This window comes from Calidris pugnax, unplaced genomic scaffold, assembly GCF_001431845.1.
Source record: "Calidris pugnax isolate Ruff unplaced genomic scaffold, ASM143184v1 scaffold56, whole genome shotgun sequence".
NCBI classification, from domain to species: domain Eukaryota; kingdom Metazoa; phylum Chordata; class Aves; order Charadriiformes; family Scolopacidae; genus Calidris; species Calidris pugnax.
The window spans coordinates 15,398,590-15,418,786 of NW_015090839.1; the positions used below are offsets into that span (position 1 = coordinate 15,398,590).

The following is a 20,197-nucleotide window of genomic DNA, read 5'->3' on the forward strand; positions in this document are numbered from 1 at the left end:
AATAAGCTCAAATAGCTGACTTGTGAATAGAAATTACAGGTACACGTGTTCTCTCCAGCAGAGGTATACTGAATAACCTTGAAGAAGGTATCTCATATCCAAGCTGAGAGATGCAGTTTTTGTTCCTAAAGTATACACTTCTTACACAACTGGTTGACAGACGTGACTGACATTTTTATTTTGTATTTGATCTGTCTCTGTAGTTCTTTGTCGGGTCTTTTGAGTTTTGACTGTGGTCTGTGAGCTCTGTTGCAGAGGGTATACAGGTATTAAGTTGGTGAGGCCTTTCCAAGACTTCTGCTTTCAATGGAAAGCTCAAATAGGTAATAAAATTTTATCTATGCAAATTCTATAGTCTGTTAAATATAAATTATCTGCAAATGTGTCCATTAATTTACATAAATAGCTTTATGATATGCTATACAGAGTCATAGATTTTAACTTTTTCAGCAGAAATAATGTTTTCAACAGAGGCAATCTCTGTCATCTTAATTTAATCAATCTTCTCAGTCTCATATTTGCATTTTAGTTGAAGAGATAAAACTATATTACCATCCCAAAACTGCTGAAGAGTTTATGAATTGTCTCAGATCACTGCTTACTATTAAGAGGTCAAACTTTACTATGCTTAAGACCTGAAAGACGAGGAGAAGGAGTTTCTGAACATTTGAAGAGGAGTAGTCCTAGTTTTTAATTAAATTGGGCTGCAGTGGGTATATCCTCCAAAATCTGCCTGGGAGGGCTTCCACAGGTTAGGAATTGAACTAAATTAATTTATTTGGAGGCAAAGAAAGGCAGTGAAGCAGCAGAGAACTCTGTGAAACCAATTGGCAGCGAGCCATCTGTTAAGCAACCACAACTACGTCAAAGATATCTAAAAATATATCACTTGATTTGGGAACATAATGCCCTAGCTCCAATAAAAAGGCACTTTGAAAACAATCAAAAACGTGTTTTAAAATAAATTGTGTTTATTCATATAGCAATGAAATTTAAAAACTGCTCTCATAGACATTGTGAGTAATAGTCTATGAGACTATTTTCCTGAATAGTTCCATGAAATAATTATTTAATTGTCAGTCTGCACATCTCTCTGGAGTAGAAACTGCTGTTTTATTTCTGTCCCATTGTCTCTCTCCCTGGTCCCCCCACAGCCTGACACCTCTATCATGTCCTGTCTTCCTTTTTGCTTCTTCTGAATTTCTCCCTCACGTATTGTCCATCCAAGCCACCTTGTGCAGTCTTATTTCCATCCCACTCACTTCATTCACTTGCCCTTGCTCTTCTCATCTCTGCCCTTCGGACAATCCTGCTGCAGGGTTCCTCTCAGTAACTCTTCCTTTCTACTTAGGCTTCCTTCTTCCCACATTCCTTTCTCCCATCTAAACTACAAACCTCTCCTTTCTTTGCAACCTCCAAACGGGCCTTCCTGTCTCTCTCCTAAACTCTTGCTTTCACCTTCAAGTGCTTCCGCTGCTATGGAACCCCTGTCTTCCACCTCCACCTTGTATGTATCTGTCCTCTTTGCACTACCACCTTACGTGGGAGAAACCGGGTACACTTCCTTGCTGTCATTTTAGTATTTTACGCAAATTTATATAGTCATCAGCTTCAGGTTTGAGAAATTGGTGTATAGCTTCAATCCTGATGAAGGCATCAGTGTGACAGCTCTGAATGAAATCTCATCATCATTTTGTCCTGCTTCTGCCCACGTAGTAGTGTCGTCATCGCTGTTGTAAGAGAGCCAGGAGCAACAGCCTTGATTTGTGATTCATTTTGTGCCAACGCTATGGCCCCCTGCAGCAGGCGAAAGCTGGCTGATGGTGAAAATATTAAGAAAAAATTACCCATGAAACAGTTTAACAATCTTAATTCAGGCTTGCTAAAGCGCTGGTAAAACGTGAAGGTGCCGAGTTGCTAATTCTTTAGCAGTTTGCATGCAGGTAGGTGTTGGTACCAGACAGTTAACTCCTGAGCTGGACACAGTTGAAAATCTAGTTTTGTCATCTCTCTCCCACCTTCCTTCAAACCTGAAAGAAGTATTAGAAAACCTGGCACTTTGGTACATTGTTAGGTGAAACAAAGAGTTGTTACAGATAGACACCAAGTATCTTCAGATCACTGCAGCACTGCTATATTAATTCACATATGTATAGGTAATTAAGAGTGTACTTCCCAGTGTGATGGTGATTTCAGTTCCTGTACACTGCACATTTTAAGTGGTGTTATTTGAGGACATCCCAAGAGTGGACTTTCCAGCAGCTGATTTCAAGCGCAGATGTCACTGTAAAAGTTGTTTACTTAGCAGCAGCCTTTTTTGGTTGCATCCATCCAGTCAGGCTGCAAATATGAAACCAGGAAACATTCCCCTGTTTGTAGAAGTCTGCCTGCAGTAATAAATATAAGCATATATATTTTGAAACAAGTATTTTTAGAAACTTCTATTGAGGGCTGTACTGCTGTTTGGACTTTCTGCCCTTTCAGATTTTATTGCTTAGTCTATACATTTTTAATAATCACATTGCCTGCTAGCAGTGACATTTTGTGAAGGTCATTTTTCTTGTGAAGTTGGAGAATGGACTTGAATTTCATTGAAGGACTCCCTGAGCTGCAGGATCATTGTTTATGGAAATCTTTTGCATCTTGTACTACCTTTGAAGCCTCTTTAGAATTTTAACTAATGATATCTTCAAAGTGCTCAAGGGCAAAAAAAGAAATCTCAAAATGCCTTTTATTTTAAAACAGGTTTTGAATATCTTTGAAGCATGGTATTAGCTGAAAAAATGCATAAATACAGACTTACTATGTATGCACACACAGAGAATTCCGTGTTTCACCAACTTTTTCATTGTCAGCAAATTGTCCCTTCACCACTGCAATGCCTTTTTCTACTATCATACAAAAATCATCAGGTCTGTGGATAGTCTTAAGAGTTTTTAATGTGATTTGGTAATTTAATACCTCAGCAGGTACCTTAGGCAATCTCTCTCAGTGAAGAGGTTTGAGTTTTGTCTACATTATTCCTAGCGTGCTTCTCATTTCCCCTGTGTTGAAATACAGACACTGGGTTGTATATATGCCTTTTCTGTTTCTGACCAGGGAATAGTAAATACTAAAACTGACATGCTATGCTTGATATAAAAGAGGCTGTGGTGTCAGCTACAGAATTAAAATTGCTTGGTTTTGTATAAACCAAAGTTCTTGCTTCCCACAACTGAGCAAATACCAAGTTTGCTTTTTAGTAAAAGATCTGGAGGTTTACATGGTACCTGTGCCTGATGTCTTCTGATACTGACTTACTTCTTTAAAACATGTTTAATGTTAGTGACAAAGTTTGAGAATATGACCACTTGAATATCTGTACTATTCAGGAATATTTCTTTTTGGTTTTATTTATTGCTTCCTTTCAGTGTTTTAGCTAGTAGAGGACTCCTGGATCCTTCTCATAGGGATGCCATTGTGTTAATTCTGTTGTTTTCCTTCTCTGTGACTTCGTTATTCTGTTTGTAAACTAAGATCTTACAGAAGTACAAGGATGTGATTTATAATTTAATCTTTCCCACAGAATAATCTGTCTGGTTTTCTTCCATTTTGTTCTTTTGCTATATCAAACTGCCAAGAAAATTTAGCTTATTCGGAGTGTCTTATAGTTAAGATGTGCTATTCTATTTCTTTTTTGATAGCAGTACCATCAAAGTGTTGTAGTTTGGCTGGATATTTTACAATGAAATTCAGTTTTATGAGCATTGCTAACATTTTAGTTGTGCCAAATAACTTAAAATCTCGTTTCAGAACATGAAACAAGATAAAACACTGAACAGCATCTACTGTGAGGGAAATAAAGAAAGGGTAGGGCTGTAACCTGCCTTTGAGGTGTTGTATCTTAACTAAAGTTAGAGGTTGGAAGACTGGATGGATTGTGTGTTTGAGAAAATTAGTGTTAGGAAGTAAGGATGCACGGTTGTACACGTCCCAGAAAAATAATTTTCCATCTGATTCCCTGTGTAGAGAAAGGGCTAAAAAGGAAAGAATTTTCAGACTCTGCTTCCAGGCTTCTCGATGCCCATTGCATATGGACCGCTTGTGAATAAAAGCCACCAGTCTATTTGGAACTGCTGTTTTGCTGACATGATCAAAAGGGAAGGCCTCAGCCTCTGGCCATCATCATTACCATTTTACTATTTTCCTTCCTGTCTGCCTGCTACATGGGCTTCCCTTTGCAAATTTTTTTTTTTTTCCTTCTGTCTTCTGTGCAGACTGACTCACCCTTCTCATGCCTGGGAAAAATATCTGTGGGAAAATGCACAAGATTGATGAGGGAAACAAGGCAGTTACATTTGGTCTTTTCTTTGCTTATACCCAAATATTCTTTCCTTTCTGTTTGAGGGACTTCCTGTTATTTATATAGTGTTGGTTAACATTTCTTCTATATATAGTCCTGACTTAATATTTTCTATAGGAGTCTTTACAGCTGACAGTGCTTTTTCCCAACTCATTGTCTTTCCCTATTTTAGACAACAAAGAGAAAATTCTTTAACATATTTCAGTGTTGAGAATTTAGCAAGGACGTCTCTTGGCAGAAGCAAAAAAAGGAGATATTCTTACCCTAATTTTAGCTGGTTTCATATTTTTCTTGTCCTTGTACTTCTTCACTCACTTTGCTATTTAATCTTTGCTTGCAGGCCACTAAAGAAGTAATAGAGCGAGAAGCCCCAGGGATGGCCCTGGCAATGCTGATGGGATCACTTAATGTTACTCCTCTGGGCATGCTCTCTAGGTAAGGCTATTTCCTTCAAAATATGAGGTGGACTATTTCCTTAGAAATAAACATGGTCATGAAATGACTATACAGAAATAACTGACAATTGCCATTCTTATCAAGACTAGAAGTCTTAACATGAGAGAAGTGGCCAAATTCCAGGAATGGTAATTGTATTGTCTCATTTAATTCCCTTTGTTCTCCATTAGACAGTGTATCCTCTGTCATTTTTTGTATCAGTTTATTTGTAATATTGATGCAAGCTGTTAAACAGCTGTCTTTTCATCAAGAGCTATGGCATTTTGCTGGTGAGTAAAGAATTCTTCTATGTGTTGTTCATGGAGTACTAAAAATGTTTTGTTTCACGAAAAAAAAACCCTTGATAAGTACAAGTATATTATTTTGATACTGCTTTTATTGCAGTATCAGCAAAAGCTCTCTGAGTAAGTTAAATGGTATTTTATCCTATGCTTTCAGATACAATACTTTAACTCCTGGAGTTTGGTATTTCCTAGTAAGCAATTAGTACCTGTTTCTCTGCCTGTTGGTGTTTCTTTTTTATAGTTACATCTCTTGTTATCCTCTTGTTATCTTGTTTCTTTTTGGAGTTGATTTTTGTTTTATTCCTTCAGTTTATCTCCTTTTACCTGAGATAGACTTAGTAATATGAATACCTTTCATAAGTTAGTTTGTGCTTGCATGTTATTTCAAGGTAAATAAGAATCAATGACTGTTACTGATTTTGATTTCTCGGTGCATAGTGAGGATATAACAAGGAAATAATAGTATAAGAAATGAAGAAGGAACTTTCAAATCTGCAACTTTGTATTCATGTACTTGTATTTTTAAAGGACATTTCAATGAGGGGTTTAGTGATTTGATAGAGTATTTTAAAACTTTTCATATCATGTATCACATATCTGAAAGGGCAACATAAAAAAGTTAACACTTTCAAATTCTGTCCAAATTAGCAAGTTTTTATCTGATACAATTTTTTATGTCATAGTTTCGTGTTTATCTGAAGGGAAAGGATAACGGAATGCTACCATAAGGAGAGAAAATGTTAATTTAACTGTTCTATTTCTGATCAAGAAAAGGATAGCTGTTTAGATGACCATTCAAGTTTGATTTAGGATGTGGTGTGATCAGGATGGCTGAAAGGATGTTGTAATAGTCGTGGAATCAAAATGCTGGATTGCAACCTTAGTCTTCTGTATGTGTAGGAAGAAAATGTCCCTTAAACTACATCCACTTTCAGTAGTAATTGACAACAATGATGGGAGATAACATTACAAAGATTCTGCATGCAATCCAATTAGGTCTTTTAAAAATTCAGGCCTTTACTAAAATTTATTAGCATGCAAAAGTCCATTTTTTGTTACATCATTTGTTATTCCAAGACACAAATTGTTAATATCTTTTCACAGAAAGTTCTGTACATTAAGGTAGTGTTGTTATCCCCCCTTACAGTGAGAACTAAGGCACACATTAAGAGAAGTCAAAAATATACACTAATTTTAGATACACAGTTTGAGAAGTATAGATCCTAATTTTTCAAAGTATGTAACATTAAATGTCACTTATCCTAAGCTTACCTCTCATTGACTTAATTTTGAAATAAAGATCTGATGGATACTTTAGCGTGTAATTTTAACTTAAAAAAAAAAAAAAAACAAACTCAAAAGCAGAAGTTCCATTATGCAACATTATCTGACACTTCAATAAATCACCTGCAGGTTTGGAAATGTTAGGTCAATCGTGCTGAATTTTATCACATGAACTTCTAAAAATTGTTGTAAGTTACAGGCTGTCTTCCTGACTATGGGCCAGCATTAACAAATGGCGAGTTATTTTGTAGGCTGGATTCACAGACACTTACGGGCAAATGAGGGGCAGTGAGACTCTCGTAGTTTGGATTCAGTCCCAAGGTCCAACAGGAAATATCTTAGAGCATCATAAACCTTTTTATGTGTTTCCTGAAAGTGTTTCCTTTTTTTTTTTTTTTTTTTAATGTGAGTTTCCAAAACTGTCCTTGTCCCAGAATTATCTCTTCCCTTCACCTTCCTTACCTGTCAGCTACCCATGCCATGCCAGTCCTTATTGAGGCTTTTTAAAGCACTGTCCCTCTCTTTGCCCATCTAGTCTGCTTTTACCAGCATAATTTCTGCCCAGGGAGATCATGTTCTTTTTTACCAGAATCATGTTCCCCATTCCTTCTTCTGCAGCAAACCTTTCTTTTCTCCCACATCCATCTTTTTCTTTCTCCCATGTCCTGTTTTTCTTTCCTCTCCCTTGTTGCTATTTGTACTCTTCTTTGTCAGACTTTGTTTTTTCTTAAAATTTTTGTCCCCTGCATCACAAGGCTGAGGGTAATATGAGATCCACAGCATCTCCCTCAACTGTTCTACATTTGGAGGAATATCATTAATTTATCTCTCAAATTACCCAGAATGTATGCACATTTTGTGTGCTTTTATGTTGTGAGCGCATACGATATTTTTTGCAAGCCAAGCAGTTCTTAGGTGCTTTTACTTACTTTTGCATGCTCTCTTGAGAAATTTTTGGCAGCTCCATTTCGGTCTTGAGCTGATCACAATAATGTGATTATTGGCAGCTGAAACTTGTAGCTTTCAGAAGAATGGTTGCTGGTTTAGTCCTTTTTTATTATTGGTCGCTTGAACTGATCGTTTAGCTTATAAAATTCAAAATTATTTAAAGCAGAATAAAAGAACCAAAGAGAAGAACATTAAAGGAGGTATCTGCCAAATACAGTTCCACCTCATTTTAATTTCTGTGTGGATAATTCCTATTTCTTTTATTTTGAATCTGTCATAAACTGTATCCCATGCATGGGTTTTGCTGGTTTGAGTTGTAGTCTGCACATTTGACTACTGCAGCAAGAGTAAATGAGCATATTTCTTTTACTCAGGCTCTTCATCTTTGTGTTGCAGTACAGCGTTCCTCAGCTACCTGGAGTTCTTTCTTAGCTGAGGTTATATAGTGTGCAAGAAGTGAATATGGGAAGACAGAGGCCAGGAGTCAGACAATATTCTGTCAGAATAGGAGTCAGACAGTACTCTGCGTCTGGAGTACTGTGTCCAGTTCTGGGCTCCCCAGTTCAAGAAGGACAGGAAACTGCTGGGGAGGGTACTACAAAGGGCTACAAAGATGATCAGGAGCCTAGAACATCTCTCTTATGAGGAAAGGCTGAGGGATTTGGGTCTTTTTAGTCTGGAGAAGAGAAGACTGAGGGGGGATCTGATAAATGCTTAATGGGTGGGTGTCAGGAGGATGGGGCCAGTCCTTTTTCAGTGGTGCCCAGTGACAGGACAAGAGGTAATGGGCACAAACTTGTACTTAAGAAGCTCCATCTAAACATGAGAAGGAACATCGTTGCTTTGAGGGTGGCAGAGCACTGGAACAGGCTGGCCAGGGAGGTGGTGGAGTCTCCATTTCCAGAGACATTCAAAACCCGCCTGGATGCCAGCCTGTGCAACCTGCTCTAGGTGAACTTTCTCTGGTAGGGGTGTTGGACTAGATGACCTCCAAAGGTCCCTTCCAACCCTTATTGTTCTGTGATTCTGTGGTTCAAGCTGCTGATTGAAGAGGCTTCTCTTTGGACTGGCTTGACTGTGATGTCAGAAGTTCGTTTTGTAGCACAAAAACAGTCTCTGTGCTATTTAATTTAAAGCATTATGACAACTGTCACTAGAATACTTGCTACCCTGCTAGAAAATGCCACAATACCAATAAATGACATTAATCACTGAGAATTATTTCTATAAGAAGAAATCCAGGGAAGTTGGCAGCCCCACAAACTCTGTCCTATGGCTCAAATATTTTGGTATCTTGCCCTATCAAGAAATTATATTTTTTTTTCTATTGTGTCTTCACTTATGGCTCATGTTTTTGTTTGATAAAGAGATCGTTACACAATTTCTTTCAACTGTAGCTCTGTATCTTTACGGTTTAGTTTTGTCCTTTTACTTTTTTCTTATCCCTGTATCCCAGCCTTGGGGTTTCACCACTAATTTCATAAACAGTGGAGAAAAGCAGGAGACACTATTTACAACCTCAAAACAAAATCCAGTAATTTTAAATTTTTTTCTTTAAAAATATTTAGCTAAAAGGAGGAAGAGACAAACTCTAAACAGAAAGCATTCAACGCTTGGGTATCTAAGTTCAGCCCTGCATCAAAACCAAATGAATTCCCTAAAGACAAAAAATAAAATTAAAACTTCCATCTTTGATAGTTGGTTTCTTCTCTTTTTGAGGGGGAAGGAAAGACTGTTAGGAAGAATTTGACATGAATTGCTTAAGTGCAATTTTCACTTGAGAATTAGTTCCCTCTGTGCTTTTCTTATGTTGGATCTTTAAAAAACAAAGAAGACTTATTAGAATTAATGCAACCAGCATGACTTATTATTTTTACCTGGCAAGGGAAATAGTGTTTGACACCATCAATTACATTACAAAGGAATTATGTTTATGGGCAAATAGGGACTGTATGGATGCAAGTAAACAATAGAATGAAGGGACCTACACAGATCTAAAAAAGATGGAAATCTAGCCAATGTTTATACTATCAATTAAATGTTAGGATTTGTCAGCTCAGCTTCTCCTGACCTGTTATGTGAGAACATGATCAGCAAATATTTTTAGATGTCTGAAACAGAGCTTAGAAATTCTGATTAATAATAGAATTTATCTTAAATGCTCTGTTCTTGTTTCTGCACTGGAGAAAGTTGCATGCAAGAATACTCACTCTGGGTTTCTTTCTTTTCAGACCTGTGTGTGGAATCAGAGGGAAAACTCTCATAATTAATCTGCCAGGTAGCAAGAAAGGGTCACAGGTAAGAAATGTTCTTACTGATCTGCTACTGAGGACCCATGATGAGTACCTCCCTTTGTTCTGAATGTAGAAAGTACCCATTACAACAAATTTTACAAAAGTTAACTGAAATGCATATTCATACAACTGAACATACAACAACCATCACTCTGTCAGGGATGATACAATTCCCATCTGATTGAAAGGACTGTGTGACCAGGACAGAATTACATGTGATGCCAGAGCCCTCACTGTAGTAGGCAGAGCAAATGAAGAGTCTAATGGTCTCTTACACTTCTTCCTTCCTCTCTGGTCAGCTTGTACCTCGTCCCAGTGTTGCCTACATCTTCCAAGAAAGAATTCTTTCTCACACAGAAGTAATAGGGAAGGCCTAGTGTGTGGTAGAACTTCATAGAGTATGAAGACTATTCCAAATTTTTGGTAAAGAGATAAAAAAAGGAACATAATTCCTAAGAGTTTGAGGATTTTTTTAAATCTTTTGGATATGAGTATCAGACTTTTCACCTTTTAGACAGTTTGTTTTCTGCCTGCATTTTACTCAGTTTTGACAGGAAAGTTAGGCTTTATGTTTTTATTAACGCTTACTTTCTGACTGTAGAGCTGAGAGAAACACAATTAAACATCAGGAGGATCAGGAGGATTTTTGTGTGTGTGTGTATGTTAGTAAGGATGGATCTTTCCAGTTCTCACTCTGTGCAGTTGGCTGATAGATCCAGAAAAGCAGCGTTCTCCACACAAATAATTCTGAGCAAATAGTGGGCTGTACAAACCAATATAAAACTGCCAAAGTAGATCCCCCATTTATCACGAGAATGTACTTCTCCAGGACTCAGACTATGTCAGTGGCCTTGTTAAAAAATGTTTTCACCTCTGCCCTCTAACAAATGCGTACCTGGTGATTTATGAGCATCTTCTAAACCAGTAGTACCTGATCACAGAGGAGACAGTACTAATGTGTTCAGCAGCACAGCCCTGAAGTCACTAGTCACTCCCACTAGACCAGGTTGTTCAATTCATTCTTGTGACCCTGCCATCGTTTTCCAGTAATTTAATATTCATATGCATTCTGCTCAAATGACATTATTGAGGTGCCTGGGAGAAGAATGAGAGACAGTAGTCATAGATTGAAGAGAGTAGCTTCCAACTGATAAAGAGAAAAGAAAAAAAAATCACTTCAAGGGTAATTGTCAAGAAGATTTGTGAAGTCTCTGTTCTTGGGTTTTTTCAAGACTTTACAGAACACAAGAAACCTGTCTGAATTTCACACTGACCCTGATCTGAGCAGGAGCCTGCACTGTGTGGCATCCTTAGGTTCCTTTTTCGTTTGATGAAATATTAGCATATTTTAGCAGCAAAGTTAGCTATGTATGTGTATGCCCATTATGGAACAAGAACAGTTACATGGTGTCTGCATTTTTGCTTTCTCCAGCCAGGTAAAATAAAGTTTCCAATTGTTTTTAAGATCATAGAGGAAGGAGAGGATTGAAAAATAGATTATTTATGAAAAAAAAATTGAGTTAAATAAAATTATCATGAATTCCATGTAGTTTGTGATTCTTACAGTATACAGGATAAGTCCATGAATAAAAAAGGATATAATTATATAGAAGTATAACTATGAAAACCCTTATGAATTGTTCTCTAATTTTGAAGGAACATAGTAGGAATGACTTGAAGCTCATATGCCTGCAGGGATAGAGTTAATGTTTTTATTCTATTATTTTGTAGCATTCTGCCAACTGCTGTGAAATGGTTTCTGTATTATGTATTCATGAAAATTTAACTCTTGTTTCCTGAAGTTTTAATCCAATATTAGCTTAATTACAGTAGCCCTGTTGTACAACTTACTATATTTGCATGAAAAAAAGGCAAAAATGTATAGCACCCAGTTACAGTTTTGAGTTTGTTTTTCTATGTTCTGTGAGCATAAGGCATTTTAGGTTTTATTTATTGTCAGGTGAAAAGATATATCTAAATCCTGAATATCTTTTAAGAGTAAATCTGAAAAATCCCTATTTATTTCTGCAGGTGACTTTTCATAGTCGTTTCTCTTCTTGTTGTGCATAGGAATGCTTTCAGTTTATACTGCCAGCCCTACCTCACGCCATTGATCTTTTGCGGGATGCCATTGTAAAAGTAAAGGAGGTACACGACGAGCTTGAAGATCTACCTTCACCACCACCTCCTCTTTCTCCTCCTCCAACCACCAGCCCTCACAAGCAGACAGAAGACAAAGGAGTACAGTGTGAGGAAGAGGAGGAAGAGAAGAAGGATAGTGGAGTTGCTTCAACAGAGGACAGTTCTTCTTCACATATAACAGCAGCAGCCATTGCAGCTAAGGTGAGTCTGGCTTGTTTCCCTAAGAGACCCTTTAGTTTCTATCTCAGGTACTTTCCACCAATGTTCTTTTGCATGTTAAGACTATGCATTGTGTCATCAAACAGGTGTATTTTAGATACATTTTGTAGAAATGTAATTTCATAAAAATATATTAATCCTGTTTCCATAGGTGATCTCAAATTTCAGTGGGAGATTGTTTATTATCTTGATGATAACATGCGTTTTTATGATACCATTCTGATGTGACAGACATTTTTAGCTTTCTTTTTTATTAATTCAAAGTACTCACACGCCTGAACATGCAGAGTCCAGTAGGTGGCATATGAAGGAATCGGAACAAAATTTTCTAAGCCATAATACCTATTTTGAAAACAAAATGTTGGTTTCTAAAAATATTGATAAAAAGTATGACATATAGGTAGCAGGTTAAGTAATAAGCTATCCAGACTACTGCATTCCAGTGTGGATCTCTTATGCAATAAAAGATGTGAAATTCTGCTGCAAAACTAAATGTCATCACATTGTCTTTACAGCCTTGCTTTAATCAGTAATCATAGATCAACATTACTCAAACCAAAATAAGAAATTTGAGGCTACAAAAAGAAAAAAATTAGATAACATTTGCAAATTCTTTCAGTTCAAATTTTAAATGTTTTCCAAAGAAATATCATATTATTTGAAGCAATATATAAATATCTACATCAGTTTTATGTCTTCAGTTTTCAAATGGAAAGACATTGTATTCCTATGTGTTGGAAAGGCTTTTTTTCCAAACTGCTTTGTTCTATATTTACTACACAAATTGTGCTTTTAAGTCTTATTATATGAATTGAAAGTCTAAGTAACTCAAAACTATATTAAACAATTTCAAAACCAAAGCAGCAACATTCTAACTCCAGAAATGTGAATTCAGGTCTGAGACATCTTGACATTTCTAAGACAGCTGCAGCTGGAGATCATCTCCTCTTGTGCAGAAAATCCTGATTACATATATCTTTACAGGGATGAATTAAGGTAATTATGACTTGCAAGTTTCAGTTTTCATTAATGCAAATTTTAAATTAATTGATTTCTTTTGATATAGGCAAAGATAAATAATACGTGCAAGTTTTAAAGGCAGAAAATACCTGAGATCTAAACTGGCTGTGTTCATATGAGCTTGGCATTTCAGTGTCATGCTTGTTTTCACCTCATTCCCTTTCGGTCATTTGCTTGTATAGTTTCATGTTTTCCTGTCACTGTATTCATAGCTGTTATGTGTTGTGCATTAGAAGCATCCACCCTACACCAGTTCAGCTGTTATCATGGCAAAAGGTGAACAGCCCATCCCTGGTCTCATCAGTTATTGCCATCACGCAGCAGGCAGTGCAGGAGAACCGGTAAGAGACACTTCCAAGAGGCTTTTGCACTAACAGTAGCTAAAAATACACTGCCTGCCTTATAGTCTACTGTGTGAGCAGACAGTGTTACTGACTTTCTTCTAACAAAGAACATGCTTTTAGAGAACATGCTACAGAAAATAGATAAAGGGCTAAACAAGGTAAAGTTTGTGTGCGTTGTCAGTTTGAATCAGTTGACTGCTGAGATAATCATTGCTTAAAGCCTGTGTTTCTGATTAGTCATCAGCTTTATCATCTAATATACTCAATAATTGAATATAATTAAAATGATCTCCTAAAATTATTGCTTTAGAGCTATGATATTTTGGTAACTCTTCCCCCTTCATTTGCCTTGCTTTGCTGCTTTCTCTCAAGTTTGTTTGTCAACATAATACAGCATTTGGGTGTTCATAGTTTGCTTTCATCACTTGCAGTTTCTCTCTTGTTTTTGTGTTCTGTTTAGAAATATAATTTCTCAGAAACAGAAGAAAAGACTTGAGGAGTCAGGATACACTGGACTTAGTATAAATTACTGGATTTTAGTGAATAGTAGGCAACTATTTCAATGAACAGTAGAAAGGACTTCATTTATTATAATGCAGAGGTTATAACTTGGGCTCTAACAAAATACTGTACTTTATTTTCCATCTCCCAAAGGTTTAATCTAGGCTTGAATCAAGATAGAATAAGGACACAGTATCATCAGGAATAAACTTAACTTATTTTATTCATAACCGTTGGTTAGAGAAACTGGAGGAAGGCAGTTGGCCTAGAGAGAGTTGTGCTGCCTGACCCATTCATTCTGTGTCAGCCTGCAAACGGAGTGTAATTTCTTGGGAAAATATGTCACTAGATTTTGATGACCAGAGGCTGCACTTTCTTGTTCCCTTAGGCAAATAGTCATGTAAGCCATCGATCAAATAGCATTAACATCTCTGTATTTAAAACATGATGAGCATGTCTCTTGAAAAGTCACTTAGGAAGTGTGAAGGTTTTGAAGTTCATACACCTGATGATAAAGCTATATATGTGTACATACATACACACACATTTATTCCAGTAGTTTAATTTTTTTGAGCTGAGACAGCTAAACTGGAATTGCAGTTCAAGGGGGACTGGAATTGTCTCAGTCACTTTGTTGCACTAAGAGTTTTTTGTTCTGAAAAAGGTGATATTGAATAAAATTTTAGAAGCAATGATTGATGGATATGGTAGACAGGAAAAAAACAAACCAATCACCAAAGCAAATATTTGCCTGAAGGGGATGAGACAATATGTAATATCCAGTTATTCTAGAGTAACCAGAGTAAACCCAGGGAGAACTGGACCATGGTACCGTTTGACAAAGCAATATTGTATTTGTATTGTGGAATTTTGGAGTATATAGAAGAGGTAATGGACCCATACACAATCATACCAAGACATGTGCAGCTTTTTATTAGAGGAGGGGAAAGAAAAGGTGTCTTATTTGAAGACTTAAAACTATTCTTTCTTTTATTGTGTCTTTTTTTTTATTTTATTACTTTGTCAAAATGTAACATTCTACTGGATTGTCCTTAGTCATGTAGATTAAAATGAAGCATCAAAACTTGTGGGTCGTATTGAAGCTGTGCCAATATAAAACTTAGGGATGTCAGCCTTTTTTTTTTTTTTTTTATTTAACATATTTAAGATGGGATTTCAGGAGAAAAAGAGAACAGAAGGGAAATGGTGCTTCTGACTTGGACATGTTTGAGCAAGTCCAGATGAGGGCCACAGATAGGAGCGCTAGAGCACCTCTCCTATGAAAACTGAGAGAGTTGGGGTTGTTCAGCCTGGAGAAGAGAAGGTTCCAGGGAGGCCTTATAACGGCCTTTCAGTACCTGAAGGAGGCCTACAGGAGAGAAGGGGAGGGACTCTTTATCAGGGAGTGGAGCGGTAGGATGAAGGGTAACAGTTTTAAACTGAAAGAGGATAAATTTAGATTAGATATTATGAAGAATGTGGCGGAAAAAAGATGGTGAGGCACCGGGACAGGTTGCCCAGAGAAGCTGTGGGTGCCCCATCCCTGGAGTTGTTCAAGACCAGGCTGGATGGGCCTTCGAGCAACTTGGTCTGGTGGGAGGTGTCCCTGCCCATGGCAGGGGGTTGGAACTCCATGATCTTTTTAGACTTGAGTCTTAAAATTGGTCATTTTAACTGCACACAGACAAGCAACAATGCTGTCTTAGTATCCTGACACTGGTTCTAGGGATGCAACACATCTTAAAAGCTAGGATTCAAGCTTGTGTTTGCCCTAGAGTCTTACTAGGCAAGAATGTTCAAAAAGATTAGATGCAGACTCGCTACAGGATCTCCATTTAAAAAAAAACAACTGGAAATGTCTGGTGTTAGTGGTTTGGTTCATCACTGGATCTTCATTTTTTGCTTCCTTTTATTGTCTGCTAATGCTATTTCCACCAAACACTGAGGTACTTTGGTGGTTCTCTTGGAACTTGAACATCAGGCTGAACTAAGAAATTCTTAAGGAGAAGAAAGATGTTGAAATATGTGTATATCTATTCCTTCAAAGATCTGAATTCCTACATTTTCTTGTCTGTTATGATAGAAAAGTGAATTGCAGGAAGTAAGAGTAATCTGATCTGAAAAGCTTTCTCCTCTGAAAAAGGAAGAGGTTAAAATCATGAAAATAAAATCAGAATAAGCCTTTGTAGAGAGTATGTTACAGTGGAATATCTGCTGCATTTTGTGTTGTAGCACTAATGTTAGAATTCAGTTCTCCTCTCTGAGGTGTTTATCATTTGTATACCATTTATATACCATGTGTCTTACCATTTTACACAAAAAAATAAAAAAATCGTTAAACTAGGTATTAATCATTAAACTTAGGTATTTTCAGGTTCCTCAGGTGGTCACAAACCTGACCTTCTCTTACAGTGGGAGAGACTTGGCTCCCCCAGTCCCTGCCTTGAGGTTCATCAACTTGAAAGGTGTGGGGAGAACGGTTGCCAGTGACGACTGAGGCAAAAAAGTTGTTGACTACCTTAGTTTTCTCCTTGTCTGTTGTTACCAGTTCACCAGTCATGTTCATCGGGGCGGGGGGGGCGGTTGCTTTCCTAGCTGGCCTTCTAATTATGTGAAGAAAAAAAAAAAGATTGAATTTTTATTTTTCCCTTCGGAATGCATTTTTAACCAAGTATTGGCTTTGGATGGTGGTTTCTAGTGCTTTTGCCTGTACTCCCTGTGGAGAGGCCTGTAGCTTTTGCAGCACAAACCTTGCGTCAAGAATTTTTGTAGCTGAAATTGTCTTCAGTATATGTAATGAAGAGTATTTACTCACTGCATGACATTTCTTAAAAGGAATTTTCTCACTGCATGACATTTCTTCAGAGGGTTTCAGTCGTTGCTAATAAGTGGTTTTCTGTTCAGAATATTGTTGCCTAGTTAGAGAATGGGAGGCCTGGCTCCTTTCAGGCCACAGTAGAAATCCCTGTTGGTCATTGTTGGGTTTGAAACAGAGGCTTAAGAGGAAAAATGATACTTTCTTATTATTTCCTCGCATAGTATGTCAGATTCATGGGTTTTTCAGGACTTTCAGTAAGAATATGACTTTATGTATTTGCTCGGCCTATGTTACTGAAATTATGGGAGCCATTAACCACTGCCAGCACTGCAGTGAGGAGGTATGCAGTCTGAGTAGTGGGATATTCCTACATTTTTGTAAGCTTTTGAGTAAGTTTTAAATACAGTAATTTTTTTACTATTAATTCTATCTCTTCTTTTTAAGATTCCAGATTCCATCATCTCTCGTGGTGTTCAGGTGCTCCCACGTGATACAGCCTCCCTCAGTACTACTCCTTCAGAATCTCCTCGTGCCCAGGCCACCTCTCGTCTCTCCACTGCATCCTGCCCAACACCAAAAGTAAGTACATTTATGCCTTGCAAGCTCCATGCTCAGACATATAATCTACCAAAGTAATGTATTGCTGCTGCTGAACAAGGTTGGTTCGCATGCAAGGGTTGTATCATTCTAAGTAATAGATGCAAGTAAATAATATAAAAATAAATAAAATCCAAGACAGTATAGTTCATTCCATGTGTTCTGTTGCACAATTTAACATGTGGGTCCACCAACACATTATGGTTACTGAAGTTTCATGTTATTTCTTGCAATATCAGTCACGAATATGAAGTTGTTAACACATTGAATGTCTTTAATAATCCCAAGGAACGTAGATAATCCTGCCACTGAGTAACAGCATTAAGCAAGTAGCTTTTTGTCAACAAAATATATGTGCAAATTACTAGCCTGGGCTGGGGCAGTTCTGCGCCCCACTTTATTATTGTTCAGTTTAAGACACTTTCAAACCAACTGGTTTTGCTCAAACTTAGATATTTGCTGCCTGACATTTGTAAAAAAAAAAACAGCCTAAATTGAATAGAAAGAAAGTTTTAATGCCAACCTTGTGGGTTTATTATTCAGTTCTTACTGATTATGCTGTACTATTTAATCATTGAGGTGAACTCTATTATGTTCTTTTTTTTTGTCAAACTTTAAATAGCACACATCAAAAACTAAGTGAATTGACCAGTGGCAAGGCCTGTAATGTTTACTTTCTGCAGGGTTCCTTTCAGCAGAAGAAAACTCTTTCTGAATTCACTTTGTGTGTTCACATCACAAAGATCTTTCTGTGGCACCAGATGCTGACATACTAATAGACCTGTAGCAGATGGCAAATAATAGCATTCTTCCTCATCTAATTCATGATCCTTGAAGATTATTCTGCTTGCTAAAGTGATTGCCAGCATCTGCTAGTTCTTCTTTCCTGCTGTCTCATTCTTTTCTGTCAGCAAACAAGATTTATTGGCAACCACCAATAGAAATGTTTTGATTAGGCTATGGCATTGTTTTATGCAGTTCTCACCTTCACTGTGATAGATTATTCTGATGGACAGCATACTCAACTTCATTATATAGTCTACTTTTCTTAAGAAAATGTTCAGTGAATTCTACCTGTAAGCGTTTCCTTCATTTTTTTGCTAAAAAAATTGTCACTCCTCTGGCTTCAAAAAATAACAAGTTGGAGTTATTTCATTAGAATATTCAGAGCAGAAGAGCAATACAAAATGGAGAAACTTCACTGAGTTTTATGCCTGTTGACAAAACAAGAGCCTCCAAAGAAAACCGAAGGGACCAGGTATAGAAACAGAGACAGCACTGCTAAGAAATAGCTCTAGATGAAGCCTATATATTTTCAGGAAGGTTATCACAATAGGAAGGAGTAAAGCTTATCTGTTGTGAAGCAGAAAGCACTCCTCTAGACTTCAAAGATTCAGAGATTACATAAGAAAACTACAAGAACTTTGGAACAGATTAAAAATCTGAAACTCTTCTTTCTGAAATTAGTCAAGATCAGCTCTTATCATAATTGGATCATGCTTTGGTATTTCATGTTAAGCCCTATTTTTCATATATTGCTGGAAAATCAGATGTTGTTCAGAATGTGTGAGATCACACCGCTTTTACAACAGGAATTGCCATGCAACATCTAGCTAGTCTAGCTTTTCTGTGCCATCTTTCAAAAGTAGGTGGTACAAGCCAATATAGGGAAAGATCTAGGAAAGACCAACTGGAAAATAAATTTGAAGGGCGGTCTTACCTGTTCCTATTACCTAAAGGTTAGATTTTGCACAAAAGTTTAAACTTCGTTGCTACTTACAGAACTCTTAGTTCATTTTGCTTATTACTTAAAAAAAAAAAAAAAACCAAAACAAAGTACTCATTATCTTTTTGTTCAGTCCTTTTCAGGACCCTTAAATTCTCAAACATCATCTGAATTTGTCAAGAAATACGGTTCTACTCATCTTTTTGTTCAGTCCTTTTCAGGACCCTTAAATTCTCAAACATCATCTGAATTTGTCAAGAAATACGGTTCATCCATATTCTTCAAGATTGTCAATATGTCTAAATGTCTTCACTTCCTGTGTTTTTCCTTCTGGATCCTGGCTTTCTAATAATGCAGTATGAATTAAGTTTACACTGCACCCCTTGATCCACACAATAGTGAGAATAAAGTTAAATAGTACTTCAGCATCCAGTTGGTATTTCAGGGTGGGTTTTTTTTTCCTTTGTTAATCTGCAAGTGTGTATCTCTTCAATGTTCTCATTTGCTGATTTAAGAACTTATTTCAGGGCTCCAAAACATGTATATACAAAATGAAACAAAGGAGAGGAAGTTTCAGCAAAAAAATGATTTTGTTTTCTTGGAGTGGTGGTCTAGCTGTAGAGCTAGTGGCACTGTATTTCTTTGTCAACTACGTATTCCAGTTTACTTTGTTGTATCGTTTTCTTGTTGCATTTTTTTGTCCTACATGTGCATAAACCCTTACATTTCTCTTACTGAATTTGCTGAATAGCAGAAAGTTGTGTGTGTGTCTCAGGAAAAAAAAAATCAAGCTTCTACAATGATGGGAGCACCTCTATTGAATGAATGTAAGTAGGAGGTTACTAATGCATGGTGGGGGTATTGGAGAGAAGGTATGGGAGAGTGCATTACTAATACTCCTGGTTGATATGTTAGGAGAAGTCTTTACCTTTTCATAATTGTATTTTGGAAAACCTAATGTTGTTTATATACATACGCAGATCATGTAGACAATATACAACATTTAATTTTAAATTTGCTTACTGTTTATATTTATCTTCCACGTTTTCTGAAAATCTCAGTTTCTAACAAAGTAGTAAATGATGAATACTGAGTTTGAATGTGTATGTTTCTATCAGTCCTCAAAAGTTTAATTCCCTGCTAAAAGAATTAATTATATTTTTCACTGTAGCCCCTTGGGAGGTCAGAACTTCTCAAGACAAATTTCCATTAGGACTACTCT

At 36.9% G+C, this 20,197-nt stretch overlaps 1 protein-coding gene across 13 annotated transcripts in view; it reads left to right on the forward strand.

Annotated features, from left to right (window-relative positions):
* The window catches only part of GPHN (gephyrin), a 278,428-nt gene that overhangs the window by 166,692 nt on the left and 91,539 nt on the right, over positions 1 to 20,197 (forward strand). For 9 of the 13 annotated variants that reach the window (XM_014941950.1, XM_014941953.1, XM_014941954.1 and 6 more), the window contains 5 exons: positions 4,683 to 4,777; positions 9,546 to 9,612; positions 11,679 to 11,951; positions 13,223 to 13,330; positions 17,097 to 17,231. In XM_014941950.1, the coding sequence (XP_014797436.1) occupies positions 4,683 to 4,777; positions 9,546 to 9,612; positions 11,679 to 11,951; positions 13,223 to 13,330; positions 17,097 to 17,231 (678 nt within the window). The remainder of the gene's footprint in view (positions 1 to 4,682; positions 4,778 to 9,545; positions 9,613 to 11,678; positions 11,952 to 13,222; positions 13,331 to 17,096; positions 17,232 to 20,197) is intronic. The other 4 variants (XM_014941955.1, XM_014941957.1, XM_014941961.1 and 1 more) reach the window with 1 other exon arrangement.